General features: G+C 34.9%; 2 protein-coding genes across 4 annotated transcripts; one reads left to right on the plus strand and one right to left on the minus strand.

The window, feature by feature from the left end:
* The first annotated feature begins 1,115 nt into the window (after positions 1-1,115).
* LOC113065835 (myosin regulatory light polypeptide 9-like) lies at positions 1,116-5,557 on the plus strand. 2 transcript variants are annotated; one of them, XM_026237376.1, is made up of 4 exons: positions 1,116-1,273; positions 2,266-2,472; positions 4,019-4,180; positions 5,167-5,342. In XM_026237376.1, the coding sequence occupies exons 2-4, from the start codon at positions 2,286-2,288 to the stop codon at positions 5,340-5,342; spliced, it is 525 nt and encodes a 174-aa protein (XP_026093161.1). In that variant the 5' UTR covers positions 1,116-1,273; positions 2,266-2,285. The 2 variants fall into 2 exon arrangements, with proteins under 2 accessions (XP_026093161.1, XP_026093162.1); XM_026237377.1 differs by lacking the exon at positions 1,116-1,273 and having other exon boundaries at positions 2,286-2,472; positions 5,167-5,557.
* A 93-nt stretch (positions 5,558-5,650) lies between these two features.
* Positions 5,651-22,224, minus strand: LOC113065834 (disks large-associated protein 4-like). 2 transcript variants are annotated; one of them, XM_026237375.1, is made up of 7 exons: positions 22,179-22,224; positions 17,803-18,224; positions 15,913-16,001; positions 13,653-14,029; positions 11,292-11,383; positions 10,081-10,233; positions 5,651-9,017 (listed from the first exon to the last, which is right to left on the minus strand). In XM_026237375.1, the coding sequence occupies exons 2-7, from the start codon at positions 18,217-18,219 to the stop codon at positions 8,793-8,795; spliced, it is 1,353 nt and encodes a 450-aa protein (XP_026093160.1). In that variant the 5' UTR covers positions 18,220-18,224; positions 22,179-22,224; the 3' UTR covers positions 5,651-8,792. The 2 variants fall into 2 exon arrangements, with proteins under 2 accessions (XP_026093160.1, XP_026093157.1); XM_026237372.1 differs by lacking the exon at positions 22,179-22,224 and having other exon boundaries at positions 17,803-18,730.
* Positions 22,225-24,883: the final 2,659 nt, after the last annotated feature.

Consider the following 24,883-nt stretch of genomic DNA (forward strand, 5'->3'; position numbering starts at 1 on the left):
ATTTTACGAAATTAAATAATCTAAACCCTTAAGCTTTATGTACAATATTTGTTTTACATTAGGTTTTGACACATTAATAGTTTTCTGTGTTATTTAGTCCAAAATGAATAGTGTATAAACTTTGATGTTCCATCTAGAGTCTAGACAGAAACTTTCTTACACTAACGTTGTCTAAACAAAAAACGACAAATAAATTAAATTAAAATATTTTAAAATAAATGTTTGTTGATAAAATAAAGTTAGATTAAAATAAATAAGAATAAAAAATTACATACAAATTATTTACATAATACATCTTGCAATACAAACTTAAAAGATTAAATAAAAATAGATTCAAATAAACAAATAACATTAAAATAAATAAATACTATTTAAATCAGAATAAATAAATTAGATTACAATAAATAAGGATACAATAAAAATTACATGTAAATAAATAATATATCTATGAGTACAATACAGAACTTAATAGAATATAAATATTTTCCAAATAATATTTTAATGTATATAACATTTGTGTCTTTACGCACAAAAATATATACTAAATATGTAAATATGTAACATTATGTATTTAGCCAAGCATGGTGTCCCGTACTCAGAATTTACATTATGCTTAAACATGTAAAATACTCTGATCATTTGTAATAAAATAAACTGGTTTAAAATACAACACTTTATTCAATCAAAATTGCATTGTTGATTTATTCATGCAATTCAAGCACAAACTTGCAGCAGAGACATTTCTATAGCTCTGGGTTTTTCAATGGGAATGATAAAATCCATTCATTATTGTAAATAAATATTTGAGAAGAAGACGAAAGAGTGATAACTAGAGTATATCACACGTTACCAAGCCAGCAGCTCATATATTTGCATTGTTTTTCCTATAATGCAAAACCCTCAGCTGGGCCTGAAGTGACAGTTTTATGAGCTAGAAGCCTTCATCTGCACGGCATGCCAAAGGAAATGTTTCTTTTGTGCTGCATACCGACCAAGTCGTTTATTTGCTAAATAAGGCCTCCTTCTGGCCATTGTGTAAACGCTCTGCTGTTTCTCAGGATATCTAAGGTCTGCCGCTCTCAGATTCCTTAGCCTTGTATGGCTAAAGGCTCCAGACGCGCCGGGCTGAAGGATGCTGACCTTATTGGCCGGCTCAGGAACAGGGAGGTGTGGAGAAACGCCTGAAAACCAAACACACTTCTCTTCAGCCCTGCGCAGGAACAGACCCGAGGCACACAGATCTTCTCTAACCTCTTTTTAACAGGAAAACAAGGTACAGTTAAGAACGAGTAACCATTGTTGGCTTTGTTAATGGTTTATGGATATAATAAAGTTTCAGTTTTAACTTCTGAACAGGTTGATTTTGTAAATGTCCCAGGGCAGTGTAAATGATAGTTTCCAGATTTTCGATAATTTACATTTGAAAAATGTAAAGTCTTATTCAACATCAAGATTTTGGGTTCTTATATGTAAGTTAAAGTGAATATCTCAGGTTATGTAACGTGTTTTACCCTTTTGCAATCTTGTCTCTCTGTGTGTGTGTGTGTGTGTGTGTGTGTGTGTGTGGTTTAGTTCAAATAGTGTTTGTTCTACCAAAGTTGGTTTCATTATACATACATGTATATAAATATATATATATATATATATATATATATATATATATATATATATATATATATATAAACATTAAATAATAAATTAAATAATTTGTAATAACATTGTATGGGTCAAAATGATAAATTTTTCATTTATGTCAAAAATCATAAGGATATTAAGTAAAGATCATGTTCCATGAATATATATTGTGAATTTCCTACTGTAAATATATCAAAACTTAATTTTTGATTAGTAATATGCATTGCTAAGAATTCATTTGGAAGATTTTAAAGGCGTTATATGCTTTTACTACCTTAATTTAATTGTATATATGGTGTGACATGAATAATTTTCAGTATAAATATTCCATGTAATATCTTTAATTCTGTACTTTTAGATTTAATAGTTTAAATTTAATAGTTTTAGATTAATAATAGCATGTCGCTCCACAGGATGTTGTAGAAACTTCATGTCAAAGTCATATCGACATCATCAAATGTGCCTGATGTATTATGTCTGAATGCATATACAGATTCATATTACACACTGAAAACACACTTGATCTTCATACTCGTGGCAGTAGCATTGCGCCATTGTAATGTTCATTTTCTTCCAGACTGCGATAAGTCAACTCTAATGAACTTAATCTTTTATCTCTTCCTTCTGCAGAACCAAACCCTGTGGTCAGAATGTCTGCAGCCAAGCGTGCCAAAGGAAAAACCACAAAGAAGCGTCCGCAGAGGGCCACGTCCAACGTCTTCGCCATGTTCGACCAATCACAGATCCAGGAGTTCAAAGAGGCCTTCAACATGATCGATCAGAACAGAGACGGATTCATCGACAAGGAGGACCTACACGACATGCTGGCCTCTCTTGGTAATATAGATCTATCTATCTATCTATCTATCTATCTATCTATCTATCTGTCTGTCTGTCTGTTTTTGTCTGTCTGTCTTTCCTTTTTTTTTTTTTTTTTCTGTCTGTGTCTGTCTGTCTGTATCTGTCTGTCTGTTTTTGTCTGTCTGTCTTTCTTTCTTTTTTGTTTATTTCTTTCTTTCTGTCTGTGTCTGTCTGTCTGTCTGTATCTGTCTGTCTGTTTTTGTCTGTCTTTCTTTCTTTTTTGTTTCTTTCTTTCTTTCTTTCTGTCTGTGTCTGTCTGTCTGTGTCTGTCTGTCTCTCTCTGTCTGTCTGTTTTTGTCTGTCTGTCTTTCTTTTTCTTAATTTCTTTCTTTCTTTCTGCCTGTCTGTCTTTTTCTGTCTGTCTCTGTCTGTCTGTTTTTGTCTGTCTGTCTTTCTTTTTCTTAATTTCTTTCTTTCTTTCTGTCTGTCTGTCTTTCAGTCTGTCTGTCTGTTTTTGTCTGTCCGTCTATCTGTCTGTGTCTGTCTGTTTATGTCTGTCTGTCTCTGTCTGTCTTTCTTTCTGTCTGTTTTTGTCTGTCTGTCTTTCTCTCTGTCTGTTTTTGTCTGTCTGTCTTTCTGTCTGTCTGTTTTTGTCTTTCTTTCTGTCTGTCTTCGTCTTTCTGTCTGTCTCTGTCTGTCTTTGTCTGTTTGTCTGTCTGTGCCTGTCTTTCTTTCTGTCTGTCTTCGTCTGTCTGTCTGTCTCTGTCTGTTTGTCTGTCTGTGTCTGTCTTTCTTTCTGTCTGTCTTCGTCTGTCTTTCTTTCTGTCTGTCTGTCTTTCTTTCTGTCTGTCTGTCTTCGTCTGTCTGTCTTTGTCTGTCTCTGTCTGTCTGTCTCTCTTTCTGTCTGTCTGTCTTTCTTTCTTTCAGTCTGTCTGTCTTTATTTCTGTCTGTCTCTCTTTCTTTCTGTCTGTCTTAGTCTGTCTGTCTCTCTTTCTTTCTGTTTGTCTTTGTCTGTCTGTCTGTCTTTCAGTCTCTCTGACTGTCTGTCTTTCTTTCTGTCTGTCTGTCCGTCTCTCTGTCTGTCTTTGTCTGTCTGTCTGTCTTTCAATTCAAATGAGCTTTACTGGCATGACTTGTACAGTATTGCCAAAGCATTGGCCATTACATAGGCAATGAACAAATAATCAATAAAATCATTCTGTCTTTCTATCACTGTCTCTCTCTGTCTGTCAGTCTATCTGCCTCTCTGTCTGTCTATCTATCTATCCATCCATACATCCATCTCGTAAACAATTATTTATATGCTTTATTTTTTGGTGTGTGTAAATGTTTTATTTATTTAAATAGGTTAAATTAATATGTTATGTTATGTTAATCTTAAAATATGACCTTAAGTTTCAACAAATAATATATTTTGGCAATAATATTCTGTAGTTCAAATAGCATGCAAAATATCTACCATTTATCTCCAACCACTCTTGATATTGTTTTACCAATGCAAATGAAACTTGATGTAAGAGCAGATGAATGTGTGCATGCAGGAGCCGCTCTGCATCTGAGGGTGTATTCATGTCTCTGCAGGGAAGAACCCGTCTGACGAGTATCTAGAGGGAATGATGAGTGAAGCTCCAGGACCCATCAACTTCACCATGTTCCTCACCATGTTTGGAGAACGTCTGAACGGAACTGACCCTGAAGACGTCATACGAAATGCCTTCACATGCTTCGATGAAGATGCTTCTGGTACAGCCTCGATTCTAACAGACAGACAATGTGCTCAAGTGTTAATAAACTGAACTGTGCCTTCTCAAGCTCAATGAATAGATTTAAATGCATGTTTTCTATAACTATGCTCTTATGAAGGGAACAGTATTGACAGTTTAAAATGCCATTATAAGCCTTGTGCGCAGTCACGAATCAACAAGCTTCTCAGAAAGAGCATATTTTTTGTACAAAATTATAGTAACTGTTTTGATATTTTAAGATTTCCCTCTAAAAAAAACACAACAGATTTAAGATAAAAAAAAATTATTCTGAAATTGTTCATTAGATTAAAATGTAAAATGAGTTAGATTATATATACAGTGTGTGTATATATACTGTAGATACACACATATATTTTTTTCAGTTATTGCATTACCTTAAAAAGGGTTATTATAGGTATTATAACCCATTTCTCATTTTTTTTATTTGATCGAGGCTACAAAAAAAAAAAAAAAAAAACAATAGACATTTTTTACAAATTACAAAAACAATAAAATTAATAAAAATGTTACTCAAATTAAAATGAAATTATGAAAAAAATATGAACTAATTCAAAATATCAATAAAAACTATAATAATAATTAAATGATACTAACCTTAAAGAACAGACAAAAAAAAAGCATCATCATGCAAGACAAATAAATAAAAAAAAAGTAAAAAAAATAAATAAATTTATGCATTTAGTAAATGCTTTTATCCAAAGCAACTTACAGTGCTATATATATATATATATATATATATATATATATATATATATATATATATATATTGGACTATAGTTTTTGATGAACTCTAGTCCATCCAAATACATTGATTGGATTTTTGCTGAAGTGCTCAGAAAATTGTTTATATTATTTTAGTAAAAATGCGGATTTTTGAAAGACACAAATGTCTTTGTATTGAGACATTTAGTGTTTGTGATCTCCACATATAAGTACCTGAACCTTATCTGCCGTCTGTAACAGGTTTCATCCACGAGGACCATCTCCGCGAGCTGCTGACCACCATGGGGGATCGTTTCACAGATGAAGAAGTGGACGAGCTCTTCCGCGAGGCGCCGATCGACAAGAAAGGAAACTTTAACTATGTGGAGTTCACTCGCATCCTCAAACATGGAGCCAAAGAAAAGGACGACATATAAAAACCAGCAGCAGATCCATTCAGCGTCTGATTTCGTACGTGCAGATCGTAGCCAACACTTCAGGTTTTTGTTAAAGACAACAAGAAACTAAACTGCAATGCACTAGACACCTTTCAAAACACCTTACCATATCACACTGGCAAACACACTTTAGATCCAATATTTGATCTGTTTTCTCTCTGTCTATCTCCAAATAAAATCACCTGGGTAAGTTATCAGAGAATGGAGCAGAAATTTGTCCTCAGATCTACAGAAGTCCAAAAACACCCTTTAACATGAAGAATAAAGTTTGTACATTTCAGAATAAGTGCTAATAAACTTAATAAATTTGCAATCAGCATTGTTTAAAATAACAATGTTTTTCCACATTCCTTACTGTTTACGAGTTCTGCACACAAATCATCATACAAAATGCACACAAATAAAAATATCCAGTCCTGGTTTTCTGGATCTTAAGTGTAATAGTTGTAATGTTGTGATGTGTAATGTTCACACGCCTCGTCCGGATGATTGAGAAAACATAGGATGCTACTTAACTTCTCAAATTAATGGTGTGAAATCTTGAATCCGAGCAGTCTGAGCTGGGATTGGGCCAGAAATTTAACAAAATTAATATCTGTAATAACATTACATGTTGAAATCAATACAGAAGTTGAATGTGAAGTGTTCAACTTTGCTTAAAAAAATATGATCATGTTTAAATCCATGCAGAATTTAATTTAGAGCAGAAAAGGCTTACGCTTTAGTAATTATTTGGAAGTGATTGATTATTATTTATTAAATTCCTCTTTTTTTATCTCCTGTCAAATTGAATTTTGAATGGGAAATCCATTAATAATTGGGATTTTCCCACCAAAATATTAACATAAGAGTGGCACGATTTGTAACTTGATTGTGCGAGGCTTCAAGTTTCATCCGCTTCCACACTGCTGAAGAAAACAACAGAAACCCTCACAGAATTTATAATGGTTTTAATGGGAATAATGTTGGTTTTAATGGAAACTGAAGTGCTCTTGGACTACTGGATGGGGTTGCCAAGTCTATGTAACAAACCCAGCCCAAAGGTCAATCAACAATAGCCTAAAAACAACCCAATGACCCTAAACTACTCCCAAACCTAAAATACATACTACACACAATTTCAACTTGAACTCAACTAGTAACAGTCTGTTTTCATAAAGCCCTTCCCTTACAAAACACATGATCCAGCACAGGTTGAATACACAGTTCAGCCAATTACGGTATCTTTAGTTGTGGAGGCGTTTTCATCAGGGATGAACACATGCAAATCTAATGATCCATCAATAATCAGATCGATGAACAACAGAAAATTATTAGCCATGTATACATATGATTGCAACTACTTTCTCAATCGGAGTCAAAAAACATTGCACACATGAGCAGAGCTTTGGTTTCTAACTTTATCAACGCCGTACGAACTGCTCAATGGAGGAGACATAATTGTTTCTAAATTTTTGCAAAAAAAAAAAAAAAAATGCGTTTCAGACTAATTTTCAAATATGGGATCTAAGGAAAAACGCCACTTAGGCTCGCAGTTATTTTCTGGTGAACATACACCAAAATTTAGTTAAGGATACATATACAATTACTTTAAGAAAGTAAAGTTGCATTAGATCCATTCAGATTGATTGAAAATCAGTGCATGGAAAACTCTCTCTCACACACACACACACACTCATAAAAGGTCAAAAATGTGAAATAATTAATTGTTTTCCTTTTTTTAATGATTCAAATGATCTTTCTGAAACCATTCTAATATGCTGATTTGCATTTCTAAATGAAAACATTTGTGCTGCTTCATATTTTTGTGGAAAAAAATCTAACTTTGTTTTCAGGACTCTTTGATGAATTGTAGGCTCCAAAAAACAGCAATTATTTAAAACAGAAATTTAGTAAATGTATTCAATGCCACTTTGGATCAACTTAATTGATGGGAAGACGTTTACATGTTGTGCACCAGTATCCAGCAAAATATTAAAAACCCAAAAGCCGTCTTCAACCCGATGGTAGTGTTTTCAGAGTGAGTCCAGGATGAAGAACTGTTCATGCCTCAGTCACCATCATCATATCAGCAAATGGAAGAGATGTCTACATGTTGAATCCAAACTAAAGCAAGTCTGAACAAAGTGTGAAAATCAAGCTTCTGAAACATTCTTGTGATCCAGCAGCGATCTTCAATGTAGGATACAGACGGAAATGTCCTTCAGATCTCAATAGTTCGCTCAAATTAACAGTTCCTGGCAAATGTTCTCACCCTCAGGCCATCTGAGATGTAGAGGAGTTAGTTTTTTTCATCAGATTAGATTTTTAGAAAGCATTATTATGGTTTAGTGGCAATAGTTTGAAGATGTTCACTGATGAACTGAAGTGCTGTGGATTATTGTGATGTATTTATCAGCTGTTTAGACTCTCATTCTGACGGCACCCATTCACTGCACAGCATCCATTGCTGAGACACTGATGCTCAAATACAACTCAAATACATTTTGGATGAGCTGAGGGAGAGTGTATTTCCAACTATTTCTTTAATACTTATAATCAATAATAAACTCTGACAAACAAATGATTTGTTAATGAAAGCGGCCTCAATATTTTAATATCGGAGAGAAAATAATCATTAAAAACATTTCGGATCTGACTGGTCACACACAGACTGGAACCGATCCCAAATCATCCGGAAACCGAGCGCTCGGAAACACATGGAAGGACTAGACAACTAAAAAACACAACTGAAGGCTTTCAAATTATAATAACATTAATAATAATAATAGTACAAAACTAACACACCGTTGGCCCAAGTAAAAAATCGGGACATTGTCATTGAGTTATTAAAACATTCATCGTAAAAACAAAGCCGAGTGCTCATGTTTAAACCCTATTAAATAAACCGAAACGGATCGATGGATCGTGCACAAATTAAACAAGCTGAAGGAGTTTTGATTACTGGAGGGAATCAAACCCAACTAGTGGAGTGCAAAAATCTCTTTTACCACTTCAAGTATCCGTAGTACCGTCCAAACCTTCCCTTCAAGTGAAAGAGTCACGCATCCGTGCTCCAAAACCGGTGGATGAAGAGGAAATCAAAAATCTTGGTGAGAACAGGAAGACTGCGCTGATGAGAGACGAGGAACACACGTGCGGGATCCTGAGCGCATGCTGTGGGGTCATGTGACGTGTGGGGTCATGTGACGTGTGACGCGTGTGTTTTCATCAGCGATATCAGCACATTTACAGACCGAGTCTTGATAGATATATATATATATCCATGAGATAATTATTAACTTTTATAACATTTAGAATTATTACAAGAGTAACCATATAAATCAATGTCAAGTGGGAGGGGTTCTTCTGTGGCAGCGGTCAAATGCTCTTTTTATTTAGTATGTTTTGCTCGTTGGCCACACAGACCCCGAGCGTCTGCTTCGTGTATCAGAGCCGCGTCTGAGCCTCGGGGACGTAGATCTCGATGCTCTCGGCGCTCTCGGTGGCAGAGTTCTGTCGTTCAGAAACGGCTCGCTTGGCCGCCATCAGTCGCTTTCTGGCCTCCTGCCGCTGTTTGTCGGCGAGCGAGTCGCTGCTCTTCTCCTTTCCTCCGCTGGGTTTGACCTTCACCGTCTTCTTTGGTGTGTGGGACGGAGCCGACTTCTTCTCCTCCTGAAGACATGCATTCAACAATTAAATCTGGTTGTGGTAAATATTGCACTCATAAATTAATAAAATTAATTTACAATATTAAACTACTTATTTCTAACTTTTAAAAAAAGTTATAATATATAATAAAATATTTTATTATTAAATTACATAATGCTAGCCTATTTTAAATTATGTTTATTAACAATAAAATGCATTTTAAAAAATACAAATTTAAATAAATTTAATTTGTTTAAAAATAAAATAAAAATAGAATACAATGCATACAAATCTAGTGTTACATTTTTGTTATATTACAAGAGATCAAGTAAATATTACATTGATATTATTTTTAAACTTTTTAATTATTATTAGATTTATAAAAATAATATTTAATAGGGATGCACCTAAATTTTAGCCGTCGAAAATGACATTTACGCTTTTTTTTCCTATGTAGAATACACCTGTTTGATTTGTTGCATAGAACTGAATAAATTCAAACATATTAATATTTAATATGAATACATTTTCGGTCCAATTCAAAAAAAGTTTGCTTTTTTTTTGGCTTGTATTTTTTTTTTTTTCAGTATTAAATTTGAGTTAAATTTAAAAGTCATAGTAAAATACATTATTTAATAAATACATAATTATTAAAAAGGCATTTTCAGTTGCAGTTTTTATTTTCAGTCAAGTGTATCCAGAGTTTATTTATATTTAATCTTATAGATATTTAATCATTATTATTACTTTTTAACCTTTTAAAATACACTATGCTAGTTTATAATATTAAATACAATTTATAAAATTCATACAGAGTAAACTATTAAATTATTTCTAAAATAAAATACAGAAAACAAAACGTAATTAATATTAATTTTAACCCCCCCAAAAAGTATTAATATGATCATTAATATTACTTAAAAAAAAAAAAAAAAATTGTTGAATAAAATTTAATAAAAAAATAAACTAAATAAAAATAAAATGCATTTCTCAAAATAAATATTGAATTTAATATGAAGTCATTTATAAGATAATAAAACGTGCATGTATGTATATCTAGGATGCTAGAAAGGTCTGGCAGTTGGACCTTTTTGTCCTGGGTCTCGCACATCTTCCAGTCGTTGGACCTGAGGAGGTGCAGCTCGTCAAACTTCAGGCTGATGTCCTCGATGGAGAGCTGCAGAAGATCCCAGAAGCCGGCCAGATCCTGCGCTGTGGGCCGCGGCTGAGCGCTCGCATCCTGACCCCAAACACACATCAGACATCAGCCACACAGCTTTAGAGACTGTATAAGACAGAGAAACATCTGGAAGAGGATCAACGTCTGTCTACAGCAGATGCAGCTGAGAGAGAGAGCCAGCAGAGGGCGCTGAACACCAGCAAATGATGGAAAGATTTCACAGGAAATCATGTGATGACGGGACTAGATATTATCCAGCAGGATTTGACTGTAACTAAGTCGTTATAGGCTGGTGTAGGACTGCACAATTAAATCCTGATTACAGTTACGGATGCCACGGTAACTTTATTGTTCAAAACTGCATTACAAAAAAAAAAAAGAAGAAGAAGAAAAAAAAAAGGTTAGGTTATCTGAAGAGTTTTAGTATAAGATTATTTTAATTTATTCATTAAATTTCAATTAATCTTAAAATATGTAATTACATTTTATGAATAGAGATTAAATATTGATAATTATTTATTCCCAAAAAATAAAAATACAATTATAAATTATATACTTTTTATTTTTGTGACACTCATCTTGCAGCCTAAATTGTCAGCAGAAAAATAAATAGATTCATTAATAATAACTGCAAAAACATTTTAAAATGCATGAAAATAAACATTAAATAATAAGATATGTACTTTATTAACATTTGTTAATTTTATATACACACACATTTTAATTCATCTTTCAATTTATAATTGCAAATAATAATAAAAAATATTATTCAATGAGTAAAGATGAAATTATAATAATTCCTTAATGTATTTACAAAACTACAAATTTATCACAACAAATAATAATATACTTTTTTTTATAAATATTTATTATATGCATTAAGATTTGGATTCACACCTGTAGATTAAATAAATAAATAAACATGTTTTATTACTGTATTTGTTTTTACTGTATTAAAAATAAATACACTATATTTGTTACAACAATCAGAAACACTTAAAAAAAAATTCATGTTAATTAAATAAAAAAACCACACAAGCAAATCATTTGTGGCTGATTTTGGGGTGAATTAGGAGCTGGACATGAACTCAGCACTGATGTTATAAAGAGAGACTCACCAGGTTCTGCTCACAGAGACCCAGAAACTGCTGGAACTTCTGAGACATTAAGAGCTGAGCGCTGCCGACGGCACTGCGGACCTTCCCCGACACTACAGGACCAGAGTGAGACACGTCAGACTGATGTCCATACAACACACTCATCACAGACTGACTGTGTTTGTGCAGGACAGAGAAACACATCAGCATTCATGCATCATCATCATCATCAGAGCTCCATTCATGCCAGGTTCAACCCTAGTGACTTTAACCACTAGTTTGTTGTTTACTACCGTATTTTCCGGACTATAAGTCACACTTTTTGTCATAGTTTGGCTGGTCCTGTGACTTATAGTCAGGTGCGACTTATTTATCAAAATTAATTTGACATGAACTGAGAGAAATGAACAGAGAAGTGAACCAAGAGAAAACATTACCATTGATCCTGTAGTCTACCACTGAGCAGCATAGAGCGCCCTCTAGCGGCTGTAGACGGTAATGTTTTCTCTTGGTTCTTGGTTCTAAATAAATGCAACTTATAGTCCGAAAAATACGGTCCACAAATACTGAAGCAAAGCAGGCGTCTCACTGTATGACGGCATGAACACAAAAACATCATCTCCAGAACTTCGCCAGAATTTAACCATTTCATTTGAGAAAAGACGCATCATTGTACTGTATACACACAGAAACTCCACTGCAACCCGTCAAAATAAAAGTACCCTTTAACATGTAACAGAAATATATAGTGGTGGGAGAAAAGCTTGATGCATCGATGCATCGCGATTCGTTATCTAACGATCCAGAATCGATTCTCAAAAATTCAGAATCGATTCTGTGTTCAATTCAAATGCGAGCGCTGTCAAGACTCACGTGACCAAACAAAAAAGACGGTGATGGACGACCGTTCATATGCTGGTGAATTAGCTTCGTTTAAGATAAAATGGACAAACTACGACTTGCACCATCTCATTTAAAATCGGATGTGTGGCAACATTTTGGATTTTCTGAAGACACCGAAGATGTCGTTGATAAAAGCCATACTGTGTGCAAAGTCTGTAGCGCCAAATTGAAATATTTTGGCAACACGACTAACATGCAGAAACATATTACGCGGTTCCACTTCCACTCTTCCAATCACGAACACTCCCGGTTACATTCAAAGGACCCTGGATCAAGTAGCAAAGCTTCCACCGAATTCTGAAAAGGCGAAACGAATTACCCGATCAGTGGCGGGTTTTATTGCCAAAGATCTGCGCCCGTACTCCGTTGTGGAAACCAAGGATTTCGCACGATGTTACAGGTACTTGCCCTCACGTCGTTATTTTAGTGAGACGGCTGTCCCACGCACTCTACAGTGAGTGTAAAGATCACATCTTAGAATCCCTAATTTTCCTTGTCATACAAATTGAGAACTGTTTATTCTTAATGATTGTTCATTGCAATTGTATGGCTTACCATTCATTCAGAGTTTGTTAATCCTGAAAATAACTTTGTTAATAAATTAAAAGTATTGAAAAAGAAATATTAATAATCATTTTAATTTGGCAATACTGTCAAATAGATATTCTAACTATATACAAAAAGCATAGTAACTCCAATTTTGGTTAAAATAAAAAGTTTAGAGTATTTTTTGCACAGCAGGATAATTAATTAAGAATCGTTTTGGGAATCGGATCGTTCCTCCCAGAATCGGAATCGGATCGAATCGTTAAGTGCCTTAAGATTCCCACCTCTAGAAATATATTACTCTTGCATCACTTTTGTACAGTATAATGTACTTCTTTAAATATTCAATTTTCTATCAAGTTTAAATAAAACAATGAAATGATAAAAATATATATTACAACCGGATTAATCACTTAATTTTAGAAAAAAAAATTATTGGCCTATTAATTTTTTTTTTTTTAAGGAACACTCACACAATTTTTCTTCCATGTATTAATTTCAACAGTAAACCCCAGTTTGTTTGCCAAAATATAAAAGGGGTTAATTTTCATTTGATAGCAAATACATTTTAATGCCTTAATTTTCAGAAATTCTTATTCAGAAAACTTTTTTTTTTTTTTTTCACTGAAATAAATGTTTTTGTAATTAGAGAGCGAGTAAATTACCGAAAAAAAACCCAGCACTGAAATTCGGGCGCCGTACCCAACCCTAACGACTGTACAATCCAATTCAATATCAGGATTGATTTATGATCAGTTATTGAATAAACGTTTGATAAACAACAAAATAATTCCGACTGAATATGATTCAAATGAATGAATTCATCGTCACTTATTTTTTATTAGTTGAAACCGATTTTTGACTATTTGAATAATTAACCAGGAGTTAATAATGAAACTGAATGTGATCTTTCAGGAGATCTGAGTATCTCACCGTCCTCTGACAGCGCTTTGTCTTTGGTCTCGTGCTCCATCTGCTGACACCAGGCCTCCATGCGCTCCGTCTCGGCCTGAAGAAGCTTCTGGAACCAGCGTCCGTCCCTGAGGCACGCCGGGCCCCCGGGCTGCTCCACGGCTCCGTTCACGCTCCCAGCCTGCAGAGACGGGTCGGGGGGAGGGAGAGAGGACGGGTCCAGCGCCGGATCCAGCTCCTCCTGCAGCGAGGACGAAGTGCGGGGAGCTCGGTGAAAGCTGCAGCCGTCCAGAGACTGGTGAAGCGTCCTGTTCTCCGAAGGTTTACCGTCAGACTGCTCCTGGGATTCGGCCTCCGTCGTCTCCTGTCTAGACGCCATGCTAGTGAAGCGACTGAGTCTGGACACAGAGAGAAGAGACACTGACCAACACATCTTATGAATCCATCGATCAGCTGGAGGACTCTTTGAAACTTCATGAACACCAGCACTTATGATCAAGCCAAGGAACTATTTGTTAACATTTGTTCACACCATAACGGTGCTACATCTAAAACAGCATACACAATGTTTTACAAGACTATCATTTTCTAACCTCTTAACTGTCACTTAAGTGCACTATCCAAATTTAATTGTTCATAATTCATGAATGAAAACATTTTGTAACATGATTTTAAAATGGGTTTCAAAGGATGAATTTTAACATTTTAGGTTTTCATGATGAAGACTTTCATGATGTAGGTTTATTTTAGGTGCATTCTTGTCATAAATTAATTATTTCTTTACCCACATATTGTTTTTTTACAAAAAAAGTGGTAAAATATATATTTAGGAGTCTTAGACCTTTCTGACAAGTTAATAAAGATGGCACCATGATTAAGTATTTCATTAAATATGATCATTTGTATGAATAAGATAATTGTTTTAAAAATATAAAATTTTAAAATAAACTGTAAATTAAACATTTCTACAATGCGTTTTATTTTTTAAAATGATTAATATAATTTATCAATTATTGCATAAATATATACAATTTTGTACATTAAGGGCAAAAAAACTACATTTATAAATTGATACAACAAATCAAAAACTAAAGCTATGAATTACTAAATCCTTAATATCAAAATTAATTAAAATAATTATTCTAAACATGACATTGTAATTATTCATGTCTTTAAATATTATAATAAAACAATTTAGAATTACACAATTATATAATTTCTTTAGATAATTCAATTTTCTAATAATTTCTTATTTTCATGTAATTTATTCCGTTTTGTACATCAAGAGAAAAAAAAAAGATTTTTATTTTAAAACTAAAATTAAATATTATTAATTGTAATATTTAACAAAATGCATTGTCATGCTGCCATCTTATAAACATGGCAAAATTCCAATAAAACATTGTTATTCATAAATGATAATAAAATATTCAGAATTCTACTTTACTATATATATATATATATATATATATATATATATATATATATATATATATATATATAAATATATATATATATATATATATATATATATACACACACACACACACACACACACAGAGAATATCAATAAATAGTTTTTTATCATTTATCTTATTTATTTATTTAGTTTTGTACATCATTTTAGAAAAAAAACATCACAAAATAAATTAAATTGTACAAGTTTACCATTAAACAATTATTTATTCATATTTTTATAAAACTAAAAATAAATTCTTATAAATATATATATATATTTAAATGTTATATTGTAAAATATCATAAAATAAAAAAAGTTAATAAATTATAAAAAAAAAAAAAAAAGAATTCTGAATTTTAAATAGATTTATAAATATCAATTCAACAAATATCAATAAAAACTCCCTAGTCAACATATTGTGAGATATTCTCCATTTCATCGGTCTGTCTTAGAAACTAAAAGTGAACAGGAGGAGCAGAGACTGGGAACGCAGGCCGGGAGAAAGAAAGATGGACAGCTGGTGTGTGGGAGACAGCAAACTTAAAGACAGACATGTAAATGAGAGCGATGGGAAGATATGAAAATAGACTGCAATGGAGAGCGCCAGGAAACAAAGTGAGTGGGAGATGCACACAGAATCTCATTATCTCCTGCCGTCTGCACCGAATCATTATTTGTGAGTGCTTTCAGCTCCATGCATGGCTGAGAAACTCTGTGTGTGTGTGTGTGTGTGTGTGTGTGTGTGTGTCAGCTGCACTCCAACTGCTAAATGGAAGCAACTTTTCTTATATTAAAGATGCAAAAGGCGTAGAGGAAACTCACGGCCTGCCGTCTTCAACCTGAACCCCGATGGACTGGAACCTGGTGGTGGGAGTTTGCTCCTCTTTCAGATTCGGCTGCACACAATCCACCTGCCACCAGAGAAATAATTCAACTAAAGAATCCAAGAATTCGATTATTAAAAACAGCTATGATACAACTCAAACCTCCCTCCCTAGTTCAGCCACAGCATTTAATGACACTTAAATACAAAAACCTCTCATTCAGAATTAGTCACGGTGTGTCTCATTCATGAGCTCATTAACATATGACCGCCCACATTTACATATCAATGAAGTAGCCTGAATGACAGAATTACAGTAGTACATATAGGATCAAGATGATTTCTACACATAACCAAACATCAGACAATATATATATATAAAAACTGAAGTAAAAAAAAATATTATGTAATTTTAACTATTATTTTAAAAAACCTCATTATGTGAAATTCTAACAAATCAGTTCATTTTAACCTTAAATATTACAGTAATGTAGTAGTAACTGTAGAGATTCGTTTTTCTTGAGAAAATTTGGCAAGTACTGTACCTGATATCGATCCTAAATAATCGATATTGACTCAGTAATCGAATACAAAGCTTGTGAATGAGAATCCAATCGTGAAATGTGTCAAAATAATAATTAAATAGTTGACACACACACATACATACATATACACACATATATTCACACACACCTAAAACTAATTACTACATACCAATTGCACTTTATTTTAGCATGAACTTTGTTTTTATCATTATCAATCCAAAGACTGACCAAAGCTAAAATACAATGGACATTTAACAATTAGCTTGGTGATTTAATGATTAATTAAATGATTTTTGTGTTTATTAACCATTTCATGATTTAAATATTTAAATCCAGTAATTTGGCCATTTATTTTAGTTTTACTGTAATCAAATTACAATAATAAATTGTAAAAACCCATATTAAAATGTACTATAAAAAATAAGTCTAAAAAAGTGCTTATATTTTTAACAATGCGTTCACACTGATGATTTGCAACACCTCAACCAGAAGTCGCTTTGACTCCAAATGAGCAACTAACTATCTGCTCTCTCTCTCTCTGGTGAAGCCAACAAAGACTATCGCTCTGTTGCAAAGCTACTTGCGTCACTACAGTCACTCTCCATTTTAGTGTCTCTGACAGCAGCTGTCAATCAATCCGTCACTGCGGGTCTCAGGTTCACGCCCCACCAGCTCAGCCCCGCCCTCAGTTCGTCCCTTCTATCTCCGCTGTGTTCGGCCCACTTTTCAGCATTTTTTTTCAAATATTGCCAGTGGGTGGAGTCAGGCTTTGACCAGGGGTTAAGTTAGCATTTAAAATGCCCAACTTTATAGCAAAAAAAAACATGTTTACAGCCTGGTGCAAAAAAATGAGTTTGGTATATATAGCTAAAAACTGTGAGGGGGTTACATTTTTTTTTATAACTTTATAATTATATTAAGCCTTAAAGTTCTGCATAATTAAGGGCGTGGCCATGTGAGTGACAGGTTCTGCATAAGCTTGAAAGTTCTGCATAATTAAGGGTGTGGCCACTTGAGTGACAGGTGAATTGCTGCTGCTGACACTGCTGTCGAGCTAGGTAGGCATAGCTTCAGCAAACAGCTCCCGCCTTTTCGCCCGTTTTCGATTATCCAGGAGTGATTCTCTGCCAAGATTGCCACGGCCCGCTCCGTTTACTTTAAGCTTCATAAAAGCTCTTCAGAAATCTTCAGGTGACGTCACGGACACTACTTCCATGTTTTTATAAGCTCATGCAAATGAGCAGCCAGCGGCTACCAGTGGGAGTGAGGTCACATGACCTTATACCGAATACACAATCCAATAGCATAAAAATATCACAACGACATAAATATTCACACACACACCTGAATGCCAATGGACGAGAGTTTTCTTTTGGGCAGGGCTTGCGGTTCGCCAGGTGCCACACTGAGGCTCGTGGGATCGTTTCTATCATCCGGGGCTGGAGAGGGCGGAGCGACTGCAGGAGGAGGCGTGGTCACTCTGGCGCTGGGCATGGGCACGGGTTCCCGCGGGGTGGGGATGGGAGGAAGGATGGGGAGCCGCTTGGCCTTGACCAGACTTCCTGTCCGAGAGCTGGCGATGCTGTCGGAGGAGTTGCTGCGTCCTGATTGGCTGTTGACCTCGCTGCGCTGGTCCTGGCTGTCCAGGTACGTGTCCTGGGCCGATTCAGTGCTGCTCTGCACCGTCACCGAGATGTAGGGTTTGGAGGTGGTGCGAGGAGGAATAGGCGGAGGATTCTTCTTACAGACGGCCGTACACATGGACACTGAAAAACACAGGAAGATGGACTGTGAGAGCGTTCCCACAACTCCAATACAAAGCCTCTTCACACATCTGTTCCCAGCAGCCACTGCTTGGGAGCAACAGGAAGAGATGAGACAAAGCCAGGCATTTACATGAACAAATCTGGACAGCATTCCTCGCATGCCGACCGATGGCGGATTGTGTCAGGAATGTGTCGCCCATAAAACATGAGCTGAAATCTGCTGACGAGACTCTGGGTTTGGTACGGTGTGTCATGAAGCCCGATGATAACGCTCACTGGTGTATTATTAGCTTGCTGAACAGTGTAGGAGAAACTGCTTTCAAAGTGTACAAGCTAGTAGGCGGTAAATCTATTCCAGTCCTTTTATATCACCATACGGTTATCTCTGCTGGAAATTATATATGTTATGTTATGAAATTATATAGACATAGCCAAGGTTTGATAAGCAAGTGGTTTAAAATCTTAACAAAAAATCTGAATTAGATTATAAGTAACAATGGTAAATCTGACATGAGTGTGCACACACACACACAAAATTGAGATTTATACGTCATCTGAAACTAAATAAACAAGCTTTCCACTGATGCATGGTTTGTTAGGATCGAACAATATTTGGCTGAGATACAAATTTTGAAAATCTGGAATCTGAGGGTGCAAAAAAATCTAAATACTGAGAAAATCATCTTTAAAGTTGTCCAGATGAAGTTCTTAGCAATGCATGTTACTAATCAAAAATTAAGTTTTGATATATTTACAGTAGGAAATTGACAAAATACCTTCATGGATCATGATCTCTACTTAATATCCAAAAAATTTGGCATAAAAGAAAAATCAATCATTTGACCCATACAATGTTTTTTTGGCTATTGCTACAAATATACCCTAGAGACTCTAGACTGCTTTTGTGCTCCAGGTATTGTGCACAGACACATATGTGATGCCCCTGAAAAGATGGATAATATACATAACTTTACTGTATAAAAGAGTGAAAAGAAAATATCTGTAAAATACTTTCGATTATTTTAAATTACATATATAATTTAAGCAAAGATGCATTAAATTGATCAAAAGTTTCAGTAAAGCTATTTTATAGATATTTAAAATACTGTTTTTTTGACATTTCTATTTATTAAAGTAAAACATTAATGATGGTTTCTACAAAAATAATAGGCAGCACAACTCTTTTCAACATTGATTCTAATCAGAAATGTTTTTTGAGCATATTAAAATGATTTCTGAAGATCATGTGACACTGAAGACTGGAGTATGATGCTGAAAATACAGCTGTGCATCACAGGAATAAATTACAGTTTACTATAAATTACAATAGATAACATCTATTTTAAATTGTAATAATTTTTCACAATATTACTATTTTTTACTGATTCTTTAAACAAATAAATGCAGCCTAAATTATCAATAACAGCATATCTACACATTTTTTTTTTTTTTTAATATTTAACCTTTTATTGATGGGAAATCACTGCACTGAAAAGTGTGAATTAACTGTAATGAATTATATTTTAACTAAAAAATGTTTATGTTTGTCAACGCTGCAGTCAACAGATTTGCGACGAGCACAAAGCCTCATTTAAACGGATGTTCAGGGCTAATATCTGCCCTCCAGTGAACAATTCTCCTCTGTTTTGGCTGTGCTGTAAAGAGGACTCAGTGCCAGGACGAGTCCAACGCGAGGCTCAGAGACAATATTGGATAAATCTGTGTCCTCGCTCAGTGATGTGCTCCCCGTCTGGAGCCAGGACAGATGCTACACAGCAGTCTGTGACCATACAGATGACATGAGAAGAAGTGATGACAAAGAGCCAATCTAAATACAGAAGAGTCAAAAAAGCATGGGTGCCGACAGAATGAGAGTCCAAACAGCTGATAAAAACATGACAGTAATCCACAGCACTCCAGTCCATCAGTTAATGTCTTGTGAAGAGAAAAGCTGTGTGTTTGTAAGGAATAAATCCATCATTAAAGCATTTTTAACTTCAAACTGTTGCCTCCAGCTAACATACAATCCATAATATTGCTTTCTCCAGTGAAAACATAATCTGATCTGAATCAGAAAGAAATCTGCAAACAGTTAAACACTGTTTACAAGTCAAAACATCTTGGAACAAATATGTGCGTCGATTTTAATTTAAGAAGACAACTGGAGACTTTTTTTGCATGGAGGAAACGTTATTATGGACAGAGTGTTTTTTAGTTAGTTACGGTTTAGAATTAAAAAGTCTTGATGGATTTGTTTCTTACAAACACACGGCTTTTCATTTCTCCAGATGTTAACTGATGGACTGGAGTGGTGTGGATTATTGTGATGTATTTATCAGCTGTTTGGTATCTCATTCTGACGGCACCCATTCACTGCAGAGCATCCATTGCTGCTGAGACACTACGCTACATTTCTCCAAATCTGATGAAGAAACAAACTCATCTGCATCTTGGATGACCTGAGGGCGAGTACATTTTAATTTCGGGTTAACTCTTCCTAGAAGGAAAACAATAAAACCCACAGTAACAAAAGCGCAACAGTTAATTATTTCGTCTGACAGCTATTTAACGACTGACTTTAGCCTGGCTTCTCTGAGATGCAGTGGCAATTTAATTAAACACTTTTATAGTGAGAACAAATCTCAAAGCAGCACCAAATTAGTCATATCTCAACCTCCCTCGTGAACTTCAGCAGTGGTGAATGAAATACAGTAGTTTGCTCTTAACATTTAGTACGTTGCACTGAAGGTGATTTGAGTTTATAACACCGTTCAAGATTAAAGGCATTAGATCATTAGATGCAAGGCCTTTCTGTGAACACACAGAGGACAAGCACCAAAAACACAACCAGACCGAAGCACCGTGGCTTCTGAGAAACACAAAAGAAGAAATTCTGACGTATCTTTACACAACTCTTATTCATGAGACACTTCACTGTGACCACATGCGTTAAAAGCCACCGCATGACTTCAGAAGACACGAAATATACAGCACGAGTCAATGTGGGCTAGACTTAACTGGCATTTTAATGCATAGATAATAGTTTAGATTTTAAAAAGCTGTGTAGTTTTAAAAATATAATGCAATGCAATGCAATGGGGGATCGAGAGATTAACATTCCTCAAAAGAAAATAGTTTTGTGCTGCAGTGGAAAATAACAGCATACAGGTTTAGAATTTATATAAAAGTGAGTAAATGATTAAAAGCATGTTGGAAATCAACAACTAATTTCGTCACAATCACTTTAACCCTGTATAAAAATTACCAGACTGCATTAAGAAAATAAAAACTAGTTTTGCTTTAAATGCAGAACATTATTTGAGTGAAACTGGATTAAAGAGCCAGCCAAAATAAATCTGCCTTTGATCCATACAAGACATGTAACAGACTACATTACACAGTCAAAGCATGCTTTTTTCATAACATTCAAACTTGTAATCCTTATCAAGACCTGTTTTTAGATTAAGTGCACATCTTTGCTTCAAAACACAGCCAGTGTTTTACGAAGAAGGGACAGAGTCTGCTGAAAGTAGGATTAACCAGTTGATATGGATGTACAAGGAAACTTTTCAAACATGCATTTTCTCCTTGCAATGGAGAGTAACTTATGTTTGGGTTTACATATGAATCCTACATCCTTTACATATTTAACACGAAGCAGCAGCAAGAACAATGCATCCTCTCTTCAAATGATGTGTTATCTCTCCCTGACTTTGCAATTCAAAACAATGCCATTCGACCTGATTCAAAACACAGAACCGGCCTTTGTGTGGGATTGGATTGAGATCTCACACGTGCAATGCACGAAAGTCTCTAAACTAGCATTTTTGCATGAAAAAAGTGCAAGCTGTCGCGCTCAGGTAGGCAACGCTGTCATGCTGTTCCTGTCTAGACAGACGCAATCAACATAAACAAACCTCCAGAAGCCACAGCCACATGCTAACGTGAGCTAACCTGCTAACGAATCACAATATCCCCGAATGAAACCCTAAAGCGATCCACGGAAATACATGTCTGACGCTTAATCTCGTCAGTTGTCGTCGGATGTGTTATTCGTGATTTCGTTCACGTGCCAAAACCAGCGCTCGAGGCGCCGCTCACGTTCGCTCGTCCCCGCGGACAAAAAATCCCACAGCACGCTTTTCGCTCTTCCTCTTGTGGTGTGAAGCGATCGTCGCCGTTCGACGGAGTAGCGTAACGCAAAAACAAAAACAAAATAAACACACGATTGAAAGATCCCAACTGAAGTGTTTGGTTTGTTGTTCTGTGTTGCTTCTGAACACCAATTACGCGGCTGGTTAATATCCTTCCGTTAAACGGATCATCCCCACCAGTCCACGTCTCGAGGATGTGAGGAAAGAAAGAACCGGGGGATCCGGTATTTCGCCGTTTCAGGACACAGGATTGGAGAGAGACGCGCTCGAGGCGTTTACACCTGCGTTCTCATTGGCGGTGGGCGGGGCGAAGTCGTCCGTGCTAAACGCGTCGAATCAAAACCGCCGTCCGTGCGTCACCATTCTAGAATCCGCTTCCGCGCGCGCGCTTCCCGTTTTTCTCTTCGGTCAGAAAGCGATGAGCGGCCTTCGGACTTCACACGGCATGTGTGGTCGCTCACGGTGACCGCGGGAAACCGTCCAGCACATTATTCGTAGATGTAAATGTTAAATTTCGGAGTGTAATACTAGATATTATTATCTAACAAATAAATATCATGTTGGGTTTGTTTTTTGCTTTTGTTATTACCGAGTTGTGGTATCTTTGAGAGCAATGTAATCTGTCCATGGGCTTTTTTATTATTATTAGTAAACCCAATTTAAAGGTTATGTCAGATTTAAGAGCCGGCGATGTTGCCAGATATTTAAATAAAATTAATAAACCCCAGAAAAATGAGGTAAGAAAATAATCCAAAGTTATTTTTAAAATTTTTTGCAATATAGGGTGAATTAAGGGTGTTTGGGACAGTTTTTACAATTCCCATCTTGTGCAAGGTTTTCTTGCCATAAATTAAAAATATCAGCCCAACACATGATACATTTGTGTAATACAGAAGATGTTAACTACCCATTTCGAGGAGGAACCAATAGTATATTATAAAGTATGTGTTACATACACTTTTCTGTAAACTGAGCCAACTTTTATTTTTTTGGTAGCTAACACTTGGGTGATTGTGACAGCATATTTTTTCATTGATTTAGGGTAGTGTTAAAATATTTAATGAAATGCAGAAGTAAATTCATACTTTGATATAATTTTATATGCAATATTTCCTTTCCTGTTCATCATCATCAAGTTTCAATGTTTATTTTGGTTCAACTTTATTTCTCAGTTCATAAATCCATCCATAATTCATATACAACACATGCAACTGAGGTAAAAGAAGGCCTGAAGTACACAAGTCAATGAAAACATCTAAAAATCAAATAGACATGAAAAAAAAAAAAAAATGCTTCGGGTCAAAAAAAAAAAAAAAAGAATTGTAAAAATAAAAGTTGGGTTGGGTTGCCCCATCACCAATTTACCACATTGAACCAGCACAAGCCTTAAACAGAAATATGAATATGGTTTATTACTGCAAAAAAATTATTTAAAAAAACTATTTATAATGCTTTTATGTTTACAGTGCTTCTAATTCAGAATTTTTATATGAGCAAAATCTAGCTAGTTTGTGAATATTTCTGTGGTTGATTAGGGCTTGCACAAATAAAAAGGTTGGAAACCATGATTTAGAGCATACAAAGCACAATGGTTCTCTTTTACAAGGTCATTCATTTTCTTAATTAGCCATGCTTTAAAACACTGTCCCAATCACCCAAAATTATTATTATTATTTTTTTTTTTTTACTGTTTTTGTAGAAGTAGTAGTGCATCATATGTATGTTTCCAACAAAAGTTTGTATATTATAGTAGCTATGACAATTTCAGTACCTTATTATGAAAACTAAAAAAAGCTTATGTCATGCATTCCACGGTCAACTTCCTGTTTGATGCCTGGCCCGCCCACCCATATGATGTCACACCAATGAGGGCTTCCCATTTTAATTATGCGGTCTTACAGCTAGAAAAAAAGTTGTTATTTTCCCTCATTAGGTGAGAAAATAAATTCTGTCCCATTTGACGTCTTTTTAAATCTCTAGCTTTTTTCTTGATTATTCTACATTTTATGTTATAGTCTGTTGTATTATTATGTAAAGTGCCTTGAGAAGCTGCTCTGAATGTGCTATATAAAATAACAAAATAACAAACCAAAACTCTATGAAAACTTTTTTTTTTACTTGTACGTTTTTTAGTTTTTGTTTATCATACAGTTTGAATAACTCTCTTTATGTATTTATTCATTCATAAATAGTTGTGAAATTATTCAGTAAAAAATATTAAATGTTACTAAAATCACATATTATTGAATACTGTGCAATTTTTAAAAAGTGATGTGAAACAGTTTGTATTTTTCGGTCATAAACAGTATTTCATCTAGATATAGATAACATTTGCTCTGTTTGTAATGGTGAAAGAGATTCTACCATGCATTTATTTTTTGAATTTCCCTGTTCATCTTTGTTTTGGTCTGAGATTAAATGAACTGCTTTCTAGTCTTACCTTTATCATCTGTTTTACTTCATTCAAATTAATATTACTTTTCTAAAAATGGAAATGGAAGCTCA

The sequence above is a fragment of the Carassius auratus genome, chromosome 48 (genome assembly GCF_003368295.1).
Source record: "Carassius auratus strain Wakin chromosome 48, ASM336829v1, whole genome shotgun sequence".
NCBI classification, from domain to species: domain Eukaryota; kingdom Metazoa; phylum Chordata; class Actinopteri; order Cypriniformes; family Cyprinidae; genus Carassius; species Carassius auratus.